The 19,259-nt window shown below is 38.5% G+C and overlaps 2 protein-coding genes across 4 annotated transcripts in view; both read left to right on the top strand.

Annotated features, from left to right (window-relative positions):
- Nucleotides 1-2,828, top strand: part of LOC116732595 (RING finger protein 150-like) — a 16,336-nt gene extending 13,508 nt beyond the window's left edge. Inside the window, 3 exon segments of the mRNA XM_032582881.1 lie at nt 1,436-1,532; nt 1,604-1,847; nt 2,710-2,828. Of these exon segments, the coding sequence (XP_032438772.1) occupies nt 1,436-1,532; nt 1,604-1,847; nt 2,710-2,828 (460 nt within the window).
- A 1,678-nt stretch (nt 2,829-4,506) lies between these two features.
- Nucleotides 4,507-17,873, top strand: LOC116732581 (broad substrate specificity ATP-binding cassette transporter ABCG2-like). 3 transcript variants are annotated; one of them, XM_032582861.1, is made up of 18 exons: nt 4,507-4,634; nt 4,716-4,840; nt 8,109-8,168; nt 9,531-9,645; nt 9,891-10,043; nt 10,855-11,012; nt 12,192-12,294; nt 12,407-12,455; nt 12,536-12,634; nt 13,343-13,453; nt 13,648-13,793; nt 14,019-14,101; nt 14,199-14,288; nt 14,415-14,539; nt 15,462-15,616; nt 16,195-16,284; nt 16,403-16,458; nt 17,407-17,873. In XM_032582861.1, the coding sequence occupies exons 1-18, from the start codon at nt 4,509-4,511 to the stop codon at nt 17,552-17,554; spliced, it is 1,992 nt and encodes a 663-aa protein (XP_032438752.1). In that variant the 5' UTR covers nt 4,507-4,508; the 3' UTR covers nt 17,555-17,873. The 3 variants fall into 3 exon arrangements, with proteins under 3 accessions (XP_032438752.1, XP_032438751.1, XP_032438753.1); XM_032582860.1 differs by having other exon boundaries at nt 16,403-16,461; nt 17,410-17,873; XM_032582862.1 differs by having other exon boundaries at nt 4,547-4,634; nt 4,723-4,840; nt 16,403-16,461; nt 17,410-17,873.
- The last annotated feature ends 1,386 nt before the right edge of the window (nt 17,874-19,259 follow it).

Below are 19,259 nucleotides of genomic sequence, written 5' to 3'. Positions count from 1 at the left end.
AACCACTGGCTGCATTGTTGTTGGTTGTGCAGAAGGCTCTACTAATGCTTTTCAGATATATATGGTTGTATAACTGCATTTGTTTGCAGCCATTTTCACATGCGAATGTAAACGCTGAATTGGGGGAGAGTAACTATCATAAAATGTAAATGGTTAGAAGAACCAAATGATTCATTGATGTTTTCTACCTTTATATTTGTTATCTGGTGTCGGTTCTGGTTCTGTTGGGCTCAACAGAAACTCTTACACCCGACTCAAAGCAACCAGCTGCGATGTGGGAATCCCGAGGCGTTCCCAGTCCAGATGTGATCTTTAGTCCGTCTCCACCCAGAGCAAACAGCCGGTTGGACGTCCAGGCAGACGACCAGAACCCAGAACGTCCAGAAACATTTCACTCCGACTTCTCTCCCTCTGCTCAGACAATCCCACCGACGACGACAGAAAACTTTCTTTAAAGCTCTAAATAAAATCGCTTTGGTCACAGAGAGATCAGGAAACGAGCTTCTGATGTAGTTGGATCAGGGTTAAAGGTCACAGATCAGCAGTGGAGTGCGTTAAATATTTGAAATCTAAATTTCATTTAGGTGATTTTCACGTTTTTGAAAAAGCTTGACAAGCAAACTGTTCAATTTATAATAAAGTTCAGTTTAACGTTTGATTAAGTTTGGAAATTCATTCTTCACTTTAACACAATTTGTTTTTATTGTTTCAATGTCATGAATATTTATTATTCCTAACGGCTCAATGACTTGTTGACCTGCTTAATTCAGATGAAGGTTGGCTTATATTTTATACTCTAAACAATGTTCTTGAAATTGAATTAAATTATTGTTTTGTTGTCAGATCAATCGATTACAACAACAGGACATTTTTGATGGGGAAAAAAGGAGAAAACTTCAGCCAACAAACTCAAGTTTTGAGAGTAATCTGGTAAATTATTTAGAAAAAACAAGAGTTTTTTTAGAGTTTGAAAAGTTGAAAATTTGTTAGAATAAAACTCAAAAGTTTGGAAATTCCTGACACTCAAAGGTTGACAGTTTTAGACTTTTGAACATTTTCAAAAGTTAAACATTTTTGATTTTTGAAAATTTAAAATTATTTCTGAAGTGTTTTCAGGTTTTTTTTTTCCTAGCAGGTTTCCTATTTTTCAATCTCAGAAATATTCTTTTTCTAGGAAATCTTTGAGATTTTTTTAATCTATTTTGGCTCTAATGCATCGTTTTAGTCTGAGTGAGAAAAAATGTTCAAAACAAATTTAGTTTTATCTTGTCCTGCTGTAAAATCTAGAATATTATCACCAGACATTAATACAGTATAAATATCTTTTATAATAGTGAATTTGGTTAATTAGTGTTTTCTTTCCAAAGTGCTGGAAAAGTTTGAATCCGTACCTTGAAAGTTCTTGAGAAGTGCTTGAATTTTCCTGTTTTCTCAGACATCTGTTCCATAAGAGCTGCGTGGATCCGTGGCTGCTGGACCATCGTACGTGTCCGATGTGTAAGATGAACATCCTGAAGGCCCTGGGCATCGCTGTGAGTCCGGCTCCGCTCCGCTCCGGTTCTGTTCTCATTTCAAGGTTTGACCGTTTCCGTTTTCCTCCCAGCTGAACGCCGACTGCCTGGACGACCTCCCGCTGGACTACGACCTGGCGCTGGGCGGCGTGGGGATGGGCGGAGTCGGCGCCCTGGCGCTGGAGGCTGGGGCGTCCAGCGACGGGACGCTGAGCGAGGGCGGGTCCTCGGTGGTTCTGGACCCCGGCGTCAGGCGGGTCGGGCTACCGCAGGACTACCAGGACCCTGACCCGCTCAGAGACAGCCCCGTGACAGCCACCACCGACACCCACACAGGTTGGACTCTCTGCTGGGCGTTAATCAGAGTTACACTGACACCCGGTGGCGGTTCTGAGGCATTACAGAATCAGAACCCAGTTCATTGTGCAAGAGAGAAAATTTAAATGCTCTCAAAGGCAAGTCAAATAAATAAAATAAAAAATTAGCATGTCTCAATAAATATAAAAAATACAGTAGGAACACAAACAACTGGGAAGTTAAGAAAAAATAAATAAATTGATCAAGTTTTAGATGAATTATCTGTGTTCAGGGAAACAAGAGCTTAAACATAGAAGCTGTTTTTAGTTGCTTTACTCCAGGTAGCAACAGAAGCTACTACTTACTTTAGCTTCTGTTAAATACCTTATTGATAGAGGTGCACCGATTTATAGGCCAGCCGATTTATCCACCGATTTTATCTATCATGACAAAGATCCAAGAATCAACCACTGTGGTCTTTTGCTCTGTTGAGAGGTTTTGACTGACCACCAAGTTCTGTCTGCACATTTATAATTAACAATAGTGACACCACTGTTGCCAACAACTTTCTTGCTATATTGAGCAACATTTCCGACAAAAAAAATTGGTTTCGGCCAAAATGGCAGTCTGCAGGATAAGCTTTTAAAAGATGAGCTTTTAAAAGATCGTAACAGGCTGGAAAACTGCAGTCGGTGCAGCTACTTATTAATGTAGCTCTTTAGCTTCAGTTTCAGTTTTTGCTAAATGCTGTTGTTTTAGCGCTTTAGCATTAGCTTCTGCTATACACTATGTTTGATTAGTCAGCAGGACAAATGTTTATGGTTAGTGCAGCTAACGTTTTGGCTAGCGGTACCACTGCTGGTTCTGGTGCTGACTTCATCTTCATCTCCTCGTCTTCCAGGTGAGCTGCAGCCGATGGCGAGCAGCGCCTCTGTGGCATCGCTGGTCATCGCCGTGGAAACCGGCCTGTCCGATGAGGAGGGGTCCATGGATCGACCTCATATGGGTGCCAAATCCTGAGAACAGCCCAGCAGAACCGAGCCAGAACCAGGCCAAAATAAACAGGACCTCTGAACCAGAAGGTCCAGATAGACTAGAACCATCTGACATAAACGTGCTAACAGCCTGGTTCTGGATTAGGTCCGTCTGGTTCAGAACCACGAGGCTCGACTGGGATGGATTCTTGGAGCGGACCCGCTCAAAGGAAGCGGACGTGTTTCAGTTTTCACCTTTGATCGTTCTTGGTTCTTCATCCCGACTCCGCCTGGTTCCGTCCCCAGATGATCCAGTTGGTTCCGTCAGCAGAACCCAATCATTCCTGACAGAACCCATCCGTCTGGTTTCTCCAGAGTTCTTTCACAACCAGTCTCTCCTTGCTCTGGTTCTGGTTCCTCCAGTGCGCAGTAAAAGATCCTCACCTGTTCCACTGTGATTGTGGGCTTGCTGTTGGCGTCTTCCTCAGGAATTCCTCAAACAATCTTGAACCTATTGATTTGATTGCTGGGTGAGTTTATTTGTTAACAGTGTTATTTTTTTCCTTGTGGTATTTCTGCTCGATTGCTCATTGGAGCGTTGTTTTATTAGAATCACTGGCATTGCTTACCTGGACCATCACCAGGATTCTGTTAGTGCTGATTGTGGCTAAGTACGCCCCCACTCTCTTCTAAAGGTAACTTGTTGCTGAAGTTTGTGCGTATTCTGACACCTTTACATTGATGCCGAGGCACTGAAGTTTAAGATAAAATTGATCAGAACAGAATGTAGCTACACTTAAGTTGATATTACGCAAGTATATTTATTTATTTATTTATTTATTTTCCTTCCCTCACTCTGCTTGAGTATTTGACAATTAATTTATTTTATTTTCTTGATTGATATTTTGGAAGTGCACTTTAACTTTAGCACTTTAATTTTAAATTGATTAGTTGAAATATGATAGTTTTGTTTCATTTAATTATGGTTAATTTAACCTGATAGAAATGTTTGTTTAATTATTAGGAATCTAATTATTGCATTTGCATTTAGTATGCATAAACTAGATGTTTAAATTTAATAATTATTTCCTTTGTATTATATTTGTTTCTGATAAAACACTTAATGGGTTTTTCTGACCTTTTAGGTCGGGTTTTTTTTTTCCACCTGTCGGATTAGATCCTCATCTGGATCGAAAGATGGCGAGCTAGAAATGGACTATGACTTTATGATTTTGGAAATCAATTTATTCTGAGTCAATTCTCATGTGTCTCATTGTGTTATTGTAATTGTATGTTTTTTTTATTCAAATCACTTAATATATATATTCACCAAAACTAAAAGCACTGCCCTCCTGTGTTATTTCACACCTCAGGCTCCTTAAAAGGCCACTCTTCCGATGCTGCTTATGTAAGCCGCAGTTAGCTGCCTAGCCCATAACTGTTACATGTTACTTTTAGCTATAGTATTTTTCTAATGCATCTCATAAAGTAAAGTTGCTATTAGCTAGTGAAGCTGTGGCTAACAGCAGTTAGCAAGTGACATGATTTTCAACATTTTAAATGATAAAGTTTTGCAACTGATGCTTTCACCAACATTTCATGTTGTTCTAAGTTAATGTTTCTCCAAATTTTGAATTTTTAGCTGGTTTTCTGAAATTCACTGTATTTTCAGTGATTCTATGGAGTTTCTGGGTTTTGCAGCGTTTTGTTCTTTTTTTTGATTCACATGGGTGTAAAAATATTTACTCGTTATTCCAAATGTATTTTTCAGGATTCTGAATACAGGAGGTGTAGCCTGTCTGGTGACCGTGACGCCATGGAGCTTGGGCGAAACGAATCTTCCAAGCGCCAGGTAACCGCCGATCTTCATGCTAGCAACATTGCTTTTAACTTAGAAGAGACTGGTTTTTGGTGAAGTAATACGTTTTTTCAGTCTGCAGGTGCAAACAAACAAGGTGCCACCGTTAGTTTCCACAATATTCACTATAAAGTGAAGCAGGGAGGAGGCTGTTTCTGCCTGAAGAAGGCCACAACCAAAGACATCCTCATTGACTTGAAGTGAGTCCAAAACACTGTCACTTTGTCTTAATAGAAAACTTATCCTTAGATTTAAAAGTAGAAAAGCTGTGAAATAAGAGGTTATGTTTCATGAGATCTGAGTTCTATCTACACTCACTATGCAAAATCCTGAACACAACAACATTACAGCCACCAGGTGAAGTATGCAAACTGTCTCAGGAAACAAAACACCCTGAACTTGTTGGTCTACGTGCCATCAGGAGCCAAACTGGGAGGCAAAACTGACGTGATCAGACCTGTTCTTTGTTCCAGATCAAATACCACATGTTGGGAGGCAAAGGAAGGAAGCTTTGCTTTGTGGAGCGACTCCAGTTTCAGCTCTGCCTCTGCAGCACACACATGGTCCGCTCTGTAGGCTGTTACAGCACAATACCTTGGAGCTTAAACCAACAAACAGACGCAGCAGCAGGATGCTGATCTATTTAAATAGCCTGACACAATGAGAAAGTTCAGGGTGTTAAAGTCACAGGATCAAGTTGGCTTTAAGGATTTCACTGTTGTGTAACAAAAGGCAATTATTAAGAAATTAGCAGTGAGGTGCAAAGCTGGTGATTCACTGACCTTAATCATGATCTTATTTACAAATATAGACCCCCTGCATGTTGTTGTTTACATACGGAAATGTTGTGCATGCGGACAACGCTGGAGGACAAAAAGACTTTTCTTTAATATCCGTAGCCGCTCTGCCGCCGTAGAATAATTCTGTTAACTCAATCAAACTTTGACATTTAGATGTTTTTAATTTCGTGCTCCACAGCAAAGGAAAAAAACCGTTAAAGTGCAACTCAAAACCACGTCTTTCTCGCTCTCTGTATCAGCGCGGCTACGAGCAGGCTCGTTGCCATAGCAACTGACAACAACAGCCCAAAAAAAAAACAAACCTCAAATATTTCCCACACAAAAATCAGACCATTCAGCCTGTTGCAGTGGTATGGTTTTAGCCTTAATGTTTATTTTGCTATTATTAACAAGTGATTGCTGGTGGTAAGAGGAGAAAACTATAAATATGTTGCTGCACTTTACTGTAAGGCTCCCTGGTTCTGGAGCATCTGAATACTTTTTCATGATTCTGTTCTTAGAAATAATCCTTTACTGTGTGGATGTTATGAAAACTGCATTTGGTCGAAGGTCAGGGTGTGTGTTTCTGTGCAGGACACTGTTCACAATGCCTGGTATCTTCATTATATTCCTGTTGGTTTAATCATTGACAGAGTTGAAGGAGGGTTGAAAACTTTATTTAAACTCACAAGAGTTTGAAGCGTACATCCAGCAGGTTTACTCCGCTAACTTTCACCTCACTGCTGTTCATGTGAAGAGTTTACTGGTTGGCTTTTCTCCTCAAAGTCGCATCAGTTGGGGGCTGATGAAATCTAACAGAAAAGAAAGACAAGTGATGGATTTTTCTAGAAAATTATGGGGGTTTTTCTACCAAAAGGACATTAAGATTTATTGAATCAGCAGCAAAATCCCATATTTTTTGCTGAAGCTAAAATGAAAATAGTTTTAACTGGTGACTGTGTTCCCAAAACCAACTTGCAGCATCATGGTTTCGATGAGAAAGTCTCTGAATGAATGACTTCTAACGTTTTTCATGTTGACATAAAATGCAGAGTCACGTTACTGACACGGCATTTCTTCGTTCTGCTGATAGAAAAACTGAAGCAGTTTTAGTTCCTTGTTGCATGCAGTCACACAGGTCACACCCTGCAGGATGCAGAACTGAAACTGCAGCTTCACTGTCGTCAAAACATCGGAAAATGTCCTGAGAAAAAAACACAATGGAGGCAAATTTAGAGAAAAAAATTAACCAGTCATCTGTCTTATTTTTTTGCTTACTAATTTTCTGTAATTTTATCCAAATCAGATCTATTTAAATTATGTTATTTCTTCCACTATGTATTATCTTAGATATTTTAATTATTTTAGGGCATTTTAAATATACAGTCAGGATGAAAGAAGTTGGTTTTTAGAAGGTTTTTTCCAACTCAAGTCAATTTCTGGTTTTATAATCTGAGAAAGCAGCTTCATGGGGGGCTCCCCCATATAAAATGTTTATATTTTAAACGCAGATCTAGAATTTTAACATTTATTTATTAAGAATGAGAATTCTATTAATTTTGAATTCAACAGTTTCGGCGTAGATCAATTAAAATATGTTAAATTATTTCAAATCTAAGATTTGAAGGAGCTTGCAAGTTTACTTTGTAAAACTGCGAATATAATCTTCATATTGTTGCGTCACCGTGGCAACAATCTGATTGCCATGTGGTTTAATCTTTGTGTTTGAGCTCAGTTTGTTTCACAGATAATCTCAGCAAATATTAAATTACTAAATTACATTCTGCTTAAGGCCCCATAACTCTTTGGGCCGGCCCTGCCGCAGTTTTTAAATCTAGTCTGTTTTGTGCTGTAATCCTACAGAAAATCCTCCTTTTTAACTTAATTCATTAAATTAAATCACCTCCGGAAACCTTGAACACACCTGACGGATCACCTCTCACCTACATCGAGATGGATAATCTGATAATCTTCCAGGATTAAGTGTTTATCTTTATTGAGATCAGAGCAATTCTCCAAAAGGTCAAAGATTTTTCTGTCTGATAACGCTCTGGTTATGAAAAACCACCCGAGCCTGTTATTCTGATTTTAATATCATGAAAACTTCGGTCTTGCTGTCATGTAAGGTTCTGACGGTTCTGAGTCGTTCAGCTGCTGTCTAATCATTGACAGAGTTAAAGGCTGGTCAGTCTGAGCTCTCATGCAAACCCGTGTTTTATCTGTTTACTGCTGTCTGGTGGTACACATTTTCTAAACTAATCATTACTGAATAAGGCCGATTTTCCACCTTGAGAATTTGGTTTTATGATTTATCATCCTCATTTTTCTCGTCGTAAACTGTAATTTCATTTTATGTTTAATCTCAGCTGTTTAAATGTTATAAAATGTTTTCTGTGGTCAAAGGGCAGAGAGTTTTTATTGGATTATGAGGTAACTGGAGCTGACTGTTTTCTGCAGAGTTGCACTGAAGTAACAATAAAACCTTCTTCTTTATGTATTTTGTTTTAGCATGTTGTTCAGATATATACAAAGTTAGGCAACTTTAAAACACAGAGGAGCATTTATTTGTACTTTCACATAATTTCACCATTTTAACTGTTTGGTCTAATTAAAGCGAGTGTGAAGTGTGTTGTTAGAGACTCTGGGTTCTGTTTTATGACCGGTCCCTTTCATGTTTGGTTCTCCTCAGCGGGCTCATGAAGCCGGGCCTGAACGCCATCATGGGAGCAACAGGAAGCGGGAAGTCATCGTAAGTCTTCTGCATATGTTTGTTATAAAACTTTTACCTTTCCTGCATGTTTTTTTACTTAAACTAAGACAAAAATTAGCTCTAAAGTTCTTCCCTCAGTCGTCTTTTTAACTTATTAACAAAGACCAGAATAAGGATGAGGTCAAAATCCAGAATTATTTCTATAATTAATCACATTTTTTGTGTTTATTGTTGGGAATAATGTCATGTTCGTGAGAACAAAACTACTTTCTGGACCAATTTTTAATCTTCGTGCTGATTAACTCCATGAGAAAGAAAATGGCTCCCAAATTTCCCACATGTTCCTTCTGGTTTCCTGAACACCAGATGGAAATAAAAACATCTCATTCATAAACCGGTTCACATGTTTTGTATTCTTGCACATTCCTGGGCTGATTTCACACCAGCCCTGTTTAATCCGCTTTAGTCCAACGCCAGTCCGTTTGTCTGGAAACTCTGGTTCGTTTGGGGAGGTGTGGATGCGTAATCGAACTCTGGTCCGTCTACAAACCTCAGTATCGGATCGGTTGAAGTGATGCGATTCGAATGCATATGTGAACGGCAAGCAGACCGGAGACCGCTCCGAAAGCAGAAAGTGAAAACTACAGTGCAGGGCATTCTGGGTAAATTCAACCAAAACAAATGTGAGAGTCTAGTGCCAGAGGGAGAAACGGTCTTTTACCAGAGAAATCTGACGCTACACGATTTTACGTTTTGTGACGAAGGAAGTTGGCTCAGGTTCTTCTTCAGAGGTTTTCATGTCGTTTCCTTCTGTGGTTCTTGGTGCAGCGCCCCCACAGGCGAGGACGGGAACATGTTTTTCAAACGGTTTGGTTGGTTTAATGCACCTTGAAAGCAGCAGCTGGAAATGAAACAAATGTTTGATTAAGGACCAAAATTGCGACATTTGTTACATTTTTAGCTGCTGTGGTTCTCTTTCACACTGCATTGCCAAACCAACCAAATTGTAAACAAAAATGGAGCAGCGTCAGATTTCAGTGGTTGTAGAATTTCTCTTATGTCTTTGTTAAAAAAACAAAAAACCTTGCTCCTGCTAGCGCTAGGCTAAAGTGTTTGTTTTGGTTTTATTTACCCAGAATGCCCTACGCTTGTGGGCCCCATGCCTGCTCCTGCATTGTGGAACAATCTCTGATTCACTAGGTGTCATATGCATTCGATCTGCACCAGAGTTCACCTCAACCGAACACAGACCGAGGTTTGTAGGTGGCGCCAGAGTTCGATTGAACATTCACACCTCCCCAAATTAACTAGAGTTTAATTAAAGTGGACTAAACAGCACTGGTGTGAATGTAGCTTTAGAGTCAAACCCAGGCTGATTTACTGCTGCTGGTTTTTCTTCAGGTTCCTGGATGTTTTGGCAGCCAGAAAAGACCCTGCCGGTCTTTCAGGAGAAGTCCTGATCGACGGCGCTCCGCAGCCTCCCAACTTCAAATGTCTGTCTGGATATGTGGTGCAGGTAGGTGAAAGCAGTCAGGAAGCCAACTTGAAATGTTTTTCTATTCGGGAATGTCCCCTGCAAGGGAAGGAAGAGACCGCCTGCAACAATACCACCGGCTTCTTCGGCCAAATCTCATTAAATAAACTGTTTTGAAACTCAAAGTCGCAGCAGAGGAAGTTCGATTCAAGGATAGAAATAAAGGTGCATCCAGCTGCAGCTGAAGTAAGTTTGAGTTTTTCTAAGCGGCGGCTTCCTGTCTGCAGGACGACGTAGTGATGGGAACCCTGACGGTCAGACAGAACTTCGCCTTCTCTGCTGCGCTGCGTCTGCCGTCCTCCATCAGCCAGAAGGAGAAGGAGCAGAAGGTGGAGAAAGTGATCCAGGAGCTGGGACTGGGGCGAGTCGCTAACTCCAAGGTGAGCCGGAGGACGACGAAGAACAACCCTTTGAATAAAAATATTGATACGTTGCACATTATTGTTTACATATGGAAATTTTGATCATGCGCACAATGCTGGAGGGCAGCATCCATATTAATTCAGTAGCAAAGAAGAAATAACGCAGAAAAGCATCTGGTACGCCAAAAATCATGCAAACATTTCCCACACAAAGAACAGAACATTCAGTCTGTTACAGTTTTATGTTTTCAGACTTGATGTTTATTTTTGCGATTATTAATAAGTGATCGCATTGATAGATTAGCCACCGCTGCTATTAGCTAATCTAACACAGCGGTGGTTGATTGGCTTATTTAAACACCTGCTCTACTGATGATCTGTCACAATTGTTGGTGTTTAGATCCTTTTTCTTTTTACTGAGCTGTTAAAAATATTCCACAGCCCATCTACATGTTAAGTTGTCAAAGTCAAGCTAGCATAGGTGACTTCTGTTTCCATCACTATTTTTTAACTTAATTCCTGACTTTGCTATCTAGTTGTCATAGTGTTGGCAATTAGTAACAAAGCACTGTGTCCCTTTTTCTATTATAGATCATACATACATTTAAGATTTAGTGTGTTGACAACTTTACAGCTAAAACCAATGTTAGTCATCCTTGGCGAGCAGCTTTTTGTTGCATGTGCACTGTCACATTTCAGTGTGTGTATAAAAAGTTAAAGTATTCATGATGAGAAAAAACAGAAAAAGTAACAAATGATACGGAAATTTGACGTTTATTGGGTTGATTGTGGTAAATATCACCCACGATATTTTCCTGCTGCGTTTCAGGTGGGGACTCAGCTGATTCGCGGGATCTCTGGCGGGGAGAGGAAGAGGACGAACATCGGCATGGAGCTGATCATCGACCCGCCCGTCCTCTTCCTGGATGAACCCACCACGGGGCTCGACGCCAGCACCGCCAACTCTGTGCTGCTGCTGCTGAAGAGGTGAACAACACAGTCATCTCACTGGTTTTCTCCCAGTTAGACCACACTGGGTTTTATTGTTGATTGATTTATTTACTTATTATGATCCGATTCAGCTGCAGTAGAACTACATCTATTTTTACTGGGATCCAACAAAATTATATTTACATAAAAGATTAAAATCTATACATTTACCTCGTTTAAGTACGTAAAGTTTCCTACAAGTGCTGCCCTGTCATGTATTTATAATTCCCTACATTAAAGGAAAGATTTTAAATAAAATACAAGTTAATTTTAAAACTAATATGTTTCTAATAACAAAAATCAGTGAGTCTGTCTTTGACCAGCTTATTGTACATTGAAATATTATTCCTATAATCACATTTGAGTATTATACACACTTTGTATACAATTTGTCCAGTAGCATTGTTAATTTTATTGTTTGTATTTTGCTGTGAGTTAAATTACTAACGTGTAAAATGGTTTATTGTAAACTTTAAAAGTGGTTCTGATTCACGTCAGGCGGTAGTGAAGTCTACCTTCCACGTCTCTATGACATACTGTACTTATGAACTTTTATAAATGTCACGTTTGGTTACTCATTTATTTATAATCCACCCAACTATCCATCTTCTTCCACTTATCACAGATCAATATAAATCAATAATATATATTCTGATAGACAATATCAGTATTAATAGATTCGGGTATTATAATTTAGCTGAAGTCTGATCTAAATGTAGGTGGAATCAACTCACTCTCTCACTCTTTGGTTGCTTAGCAACAACCTGCTGGCTAAGAAGCAGTTTCAAGTCCCCCCGCCCTCCCAACTTTGGTTACCTAGCAACAGCCTGTTGAGTAACTGGCGCAGAGGTTTTACGTTTCCCCGCTGTGCCTCATTTAAAAATAAAAAACAACAGCGTGAAATGGAAACTGTGGATGAAACGGCAAAGGTCACGTCACCAGTTTACCAGAGTTTCAGATATTTAAAACAAAAATCTAATCAACATTTATAAATATTGATGGATCTGAAACCGTTATATCAGCATTTGTTTTTCAGTCTCAGGTAGCAGAGATACCCAACAGTAAACCACTTTCTAGAGGACTTGAAGGAGTTTCTTAACCAGAAGAGACATCCGAAAATCCTCAAATGTTTTAGAACTGAGCCTTAAATTTATTTCCAAAATGTTGTTTTCGTAGGATGGCGAAGCACGGCCGCACCATCATCCTGTCCATCCATCAACCGCGGTACAGCATCTACCGCCTGTTCGACAGCCTCACGCTGCTCGTCAATGGAAAACAGGTCAACATAACCAAAATATCTCATAATCAACATCTACTGACCAACCAGGAGGCCTAAATGTGAAAATAAACAACCAAATAACTTTGTTTTATGGTGAAATTGAAACATCCAGGTTTACCACGGCCAGGCACAGAAAGCGCTGGAGTATTTCTCTGAAATTGGTAAGAAAGTGGATCAAATATTCAACTTGTTTTGATTCAGCAGGGATGTTTTTTAGCTCAGTTTGGGTTTTTTCTTCCAGGATATCACTGTGAGGCTCATAACAACCCTGCTGACTTCTTCCTGGACGTCATCAACGGAGACTCGACCGCGGTCACCCTCAGCAGCCTGGAAGGACAAGGTAGGTGCTTTGGCTTTAATCCAGTAAATAACTATGATTGTTCTCTACTTTTATTGAAAAAAAGTCACGATTATTATGGTTAACCCACTAATATATGGTGTCAAATATAGTTAGATTACATTAATGAGGGATGATTGGTCATGGTCTTTGAAATCTAAACAAACACAGTGGTGTGTGATTGGGACTTATCAGAATCCCTTTCTGGTACGTCCCAGGAGATGGACATGTGCCACCTGGGGTGAGTCCTCAACAGAAATTAAGGACTTGATGAATAGGACGTAGGACAGTGGTTCAGTTCGGTATGGTTAGGGTGGAGCTACTGGTACTGGGGCACAGAAAAATGTTACTGCTTGAGACAAAGACAAGACATAATAGTCGTCACGTCTGTCGTTGCACTAATATGACGCCATGTCAGATATTTGGGTTTAATCTGCCCAACTGGTGGTTAAAGCACTCCTCTGGAGACAGAGGACCATAAAAGAGCGTGCTAAACCGCACCGACCCGTGTCTTACCACTCAATAGAAACAAGACAATAAATCTGGAATGCTTTGGTCTTCGTCAAGTCAAAGTGAACAGGGTTGGTGTAAACAGGCAATAAAATAAGCATCTTATTTCAAGTTCTTGCTTCTCAGTACAGGAAAAAGCGGTGGCTAGCTGTTGATCTCAGTCTGAGTTAGTTTGAATAAAAGTTGCTTTTCTTGTTGCAGACTCTCAACAAGATGCAGAATCAATGTCCAAGTCCAGAAAAGGAATCGAGGACAACCTGGTGGAGGAGTACAGAAACTGCCAATACTACAAACAGACAAAAGACGAGCTAGGTAGGTTCAAGAGAAATTAGATTTACCCCCAAAACCCTTTGGAGAGACAAAGACCCTACAAAGGCAGATTATTGATTAACTGACATCATTACTAATGATGCCAGATGGTCTTTATTAGTAGAAACATTGACAGAGGCCACTTTGTCTTGAGAAATGTTAGTTTTCACGTAATTTTCTTACCTTATATCTTCTAGAAATGATTTTTCAGGGAAAGCCAACAACCAAGAGTTCTCAGTTCAGGACCATCACCTACAACACCAGCTTCCTGACCCAGTTCAAATGGGTTCTCAAGAGAACGTTCCGCAACCTGGCGCTGAACCCGCAAACCTCCATCGCCCAGGTAATAAACCGCAGGTCAACCGCTTCTCTAAACTAAACGGGGTTCTGATGGGTTGAGCAACTTCTGTAAAGTTCTGTAGCAGCATCTGCTGGACAAGAAGGGTACTGCACTTTCAAACGCATAAAGTTTCTGTGTTTTAGAAGCCAGTTTTACTCCTTAATGCAGCTCTGAGTCACAAAGTTCTTCTGAATTTGAAATGTTCAGAGTTTGTATTGTGCGTTTCAGGTAGCGGTGACGCTCTTCCTCGCTCTGGTTGTCGGAGCGCTTTTCTTCAACGTCCAGCTGGATGAGAGCGGGATCCAGAACAGGCATTTTACTCTTTTATAATCCAGAGTCGGGTTTGTGGTTTTGATTTTATTCTGTTTCCTGATTTGATCTCGTCTCTGTGTGTTGCTGTGTTTTCAGGACCGGCGCTCTCTTCTTCATCGTGGTGAATCAGTGTTTCAGCTCGCTGTCGGCCGCTGAACTCTTCATCACAGAGAGGAAACTCTTCATGTGGGTCTGACTCACAAAATCACATATTTAGATCCTGAAAGACATTTAGATTGAGAACTGAGTAAAATAATTTATCTTTATGGAGGAGGTTTACTGGTGAAAGCTATCATATTTCTCTCTCTGCAGACATGAATACATCAGCGGTTACTACAGACTCTCTGTCTACTTCCTGTCTAAGATCCTGTCTGACATCATCACTCTGAGGACCATCCCCGCCATCGTCTTCACCTGCGTCGCCTACTACATGATCGGTAGGTAAAATACTGTGATTGTAAGAGAGATTATTGATTTTTATTGTAATTATGAAGTCGTAGCATGTAAAATTTAAAATGAAGGATTGTGTTCGGACTGAACCTTGTGGCGTCTTCATGGGAAATGAAAAATTGGAACTGATGACATTTAAAATGTTAAAAGTAAAACATGAACGACTGTATGTGCTGCTGCTGTGTAGTAGCACATATGTGTATCTCTAAATGTGTATCAGAGAAAAGGGGAGTTAATGTCATATTTTCACCATGTTATCAATTCATTTATGAATTTTAAAGTTTGATTAGTGAATCTTATACTTAGTTTGCTAACTCTATTTAAATTCTAACTAAAAATTGAGTTTGTAAGCTAAATATTTAGCTTGTCTACTGAATATTAATTAGCAAACAGATTTTACCTTGGTAAATATTTAGTTTGCATGCTAAAAATATTTTGCATGGCAACTAAATATTTAGTTAGCGAGCAAAATATTCAGCTTAATCATTTAGTTAGCTGACTATTTATCTTGCTAACTAAATGGTTAGTTAACAAGCTAAGTTTATCTTGCTAACTAAGTTAGCAAGCTCAGCCCACCAGAACCCTGTTTTAGCTTAACTAACTATAGCTATATTTAGCTATAGTTAGTTAAATATAGTTAATTATATTTAACTTTAAATATATAGGTAGCAGGCTAAATATTTAACATTTTAATATTAGGTCATTACAAGCTAAGTCTGAATGCTAGCTAGATATCTAGACTGCTAACTAAATATAATTAACTATGTTTAACTATATCTAAATACATAGTTATACCAAATTTATAGATTTAGTTCTCAGGCTAAATATTTTGTCAGATATTTGTTATGTCTTCGCTGTAGTTGATCATTTTGTACTGATTCAGGTTCTGTTCTGGTCGGTGTGTTTCAGGCCTGAAGCCGACAGCGGGGGCTTTCTTCACCTTCATGTTCAGCGTGGCTCTGGTGTCGTACACCGCCACCTCCATGGCCATGGCCATCTCGGCCGACCAGACGGTGGTGGCCATCGCCAACATCTTCATGACCATCACCTGCGTCTTCATGATGGTAAACAAACACTCACCGACGCTCAGAATACACTAAATGTTCTTGCAGAGGAGAGATTTAAAACAGTTGCTCAATTTTGTCGCTAATAATGAATTAAAATGTTTGAAGGAAACTCAACTCTTCTCACGTTTATTATTTCTTGGATTGAACAAAAGAAAAAGAAGGTTAATCTGTATTTTAATTGCACAGCATCAAGAATCCACTTGTAAATTATAAAATTAAAGTGTAAAACCGTCAGTTTAATATTAATTGGTGGTTTCAATCTGTAATTCATCATGTCATCTGCTAAAAATCACCTTTTCCTCTTGAATTTTAAAGATCTGATGTATCATTTTCTCTATTTCCATTAATATTTGTTTATTTTTCTACTTTCTATTAGCTTTGGCCCACTGTGATGTGATTTGGTCAACATGTTTTTATTTACTAGCTTTTGTTAACAGAGTTTTTGAAGTTTCATATTACTTTACATTAACTCAGTATTTTATCTCGTTTATCATTTTACTGGCTGTATTGTAATATTTTGAAAGTATCCTCAATAATACAGGTGAAAAACATTTAAAATCTAACTATTTGTGCAGATCTTTGCAGGTCTGTTGGTGAATGTAAACTCCATCGTTAACTGGCTCGCCTGGTTGAAGTACCTCAGTATACCCAGATATGGACTGAGTGTAAGTACACAAACCAGAAATCATCCATATCAGCTCAAATTTAAATTGTGAATTGAACATTTTTAACGTGTATGCAGTATTTATTTATTAATTATTATTCTTCACTTTTGGTTTTTAGTCTCTGCAAGCAAACGAGTTCCCCGGTCTGCAGTTCACCTTGGAAGGAAACGTTTCCCAGTAAGACACCGAGAAAAACACAAAATCAAACTTTTAGGAGCAACATTAACATCTCTGCAGCCATATGTTTACTTTTTTCTAGGGCTGCAACTAACGATTATTTTAGTTATTGATTTATTCTATTGATTATTCTGACAATTGATTAATCAGATACAAAAATTGGTATATTTTTCTTTTTTATATCATGTTAGAAATACTAATAAAAGATGCAAATAAACAAATAATAAATAACTTTTTATTACCTAAAATGCGATAACATCGATCGCTTGATCATTTGTAGCAACGGATGCATCTGCAGCTAAAAAAATACTTCTGGCATGTTTTTTTTAAATAATCAATTAATTAGTTAATAATTGGATAGAAAAGTGTACGTTTTTAACAGAATTAGAACCAGCTGAGGCTAAAACAATGACACTTGAGGACAAAGTTTATTTTTATCTTAAATGTAATATATTTATATTCTTTGCACAGTTTTGACTTAATTAATGACCAGAGTGTAATTCACTTTTTTGAGTCTCTATGCCCCAGTTAGTGATTAATCAATTACCAAATTAGTTGACGAGTATTTTCAAAACTGATTAATCACGACTATTTTTGATTAATCACAGTTAATCGTTTCACCTTTACTCGTTTGTCAACCTTTTTGACACTAACTTTGATCTTAACCAGATGATAGTTTCTTTAATTTGTTGGTCATATTTTATTATTCTGACTATTATATAAAGTGTCCTTGTATTACAAAGTTACTCAATATGTGATTTTTGCACTTTAATTACATTCTTAGGGTCTTTCTAATGGAAAAATGCCCATAGGATCATAGATCCAGCACCACACCTACAGTAACAATGAATTTGAATATATTTACCTTTTAACGTCAGATCAACCTGGAATGTTTAATGCCTAAAAGCTCAGTCTTACTGATTGTAATGTCTGTTGTGTGTTGAGCAGGTCAGGTGAGGATTACCTGAAGGACCAGGGAGTTGATCACTCCACCTGGGGTCTCTGGCAGAACCACCTGGCTCTGAGCATCATGACCATCTGCTTCCTCACCATCGCATACCTCAAACTGCGCTTCATCAAGAAGTTCACATAAGGCCTCCTGGAAACACTGCAACCAAAATTTAGATGATTTTGTTATAAAAATATGTTATTTTCCATCCATTTGGTTCATTATTGTATTTACAGTTGTTTAATCTGTTGAAACCGGCCATGTTTATCCCAGGTAACTTCTTTGTAAAATGTTTGGTTTTTAAGGCAAAACATGTGCTCACTCCATATATCACTGCATCATGCTGTATTAGTGTAGGTTTATTTTTGATTTTTGCACTTTAATGCTCAAAGTCATGTAAATTTATCATTTTGTATTTGTAATTTTTTTCTACAGAAATAAAGCTGTTCCTTTAAAGCAAACAAACATGTGAAAAGTTTGTTTAAAAATAAATATGATTATATTCTAAGTTTATTCTTTAAATAACTCTTAATATTATTTTTCCCCCATAAAAGGCCAACTCAGGTCAGGCTTGTTGTTCCTGGTCATCCCAGTGAACATGAAGCAAAACAAAAGCAACAAATTCTAATATCATTTGGTTTTTTTTCTTTGACCCTTTTAAGCTTTTATTTAAACAAAAATAAATTCAATCTTTACTAAATAGTAAAAAAAAAGAAAGTTAACTTTATCATTTACTTTATATTTTGGCCTAAGCGAAGCCAAAAGAGGAGATATGATACAGGATTTTCTCTGTCAAGTCAATTTGTGTAACGTAGCAACCGTTAGCCCTGATAGCAACCTCTGCTAATGAAGCTAACGGTTAGCTCGCTGTGTTTTAATCGGGCTTTTGTTAACCAAATAATCTGTAATAGGTAAACGCCTGTGTGCTGATACTCAAAATCCGAACTATATAAATATTTCTGTCTGTATTGGACTGAAAATCCGTCACACACGACCGTAATTTTAGTGTTGAGAAGTCCAAACAGATGTAACATGCTAACACGTCCGAAGCTAACCGGTTGTTTTATTTGGAAATACGTAACAAAAAGCATAACACGTCTCAAGGCCCCTTAACATTTAGCCAAACAGCAAACGAATGCGTCAGAAATTACATTAAACAGGAGATTGCTACGTTAATTTCAACTGTTAACTTAGGAATTGTTTAAACATCTGCCCAAAAAGATTTCTCAGAAAAATTAACAAAAGAAATATGAAGACAGAAAATAGTAATTCAAATATTTTTGACTGATAGTATCCTAATCACAGCAGGACATTTTTATCTAAGCCGGTGATAAAAACACAAAACAATGAATTATCTTTCTTTATTTGCACACCAGGAAAATGCTAATTTATCAGAGCCTGTTCAATATTATCATTATTGACCTCTAGGTGGGGCTGTCGAAGAAGCCCAGGTGTTTAATTTGAACACCTTTACAAAGTTTACTAGATTGGGACACTTCCCGGTTTACAGTCAGCTTTAAAATGCCTTTTATTTTGGTAAAAGTAGAAAATGGAAGGGGATCATGATGAAGGTGAAGCCTGATGTAAACAGACATTTCTCCTGCTGTGCTGTGGGGAAATCCACATTAATAATGGGAGAGCTGCTTCTGTAAATATGTGGGAGGGAAATCCTCACGTGTAATCTGAATGAATTACTGTTCCCTAAAGGTGTTGTTAACCAAATCAAAACCTGAAACTGACTCATTCCCACAGATTACCCCAAATAACAAGGCTTAGCTCTGATCTGACAGGAGGGGTTGAGTGAAGGAGACACTATGGCTGGTTTGTGCAACCATTTTTATTTGTGGTG

This window comes from Xiphophorus hellerii, chromosome 14 (genome assembly GCF_003331165.1).
Source record: "Xiphophorus hellerii strain 12219 chromosome 14, Xiphophorus_hellerii-4.1, whole genome shotgun sequence".
Lineage (NCBI taxonomy): Eukaryota > Metazoa > Chordata > Actinopteri > Cyprinodontiformes > Poeciliidae > Xiphophorus > Xiphophorus hellerii.
Note: the sequence above shows the minus strand (reverse complement) of the source record. Positions and strands in the feature narration are given on the sequence as shown.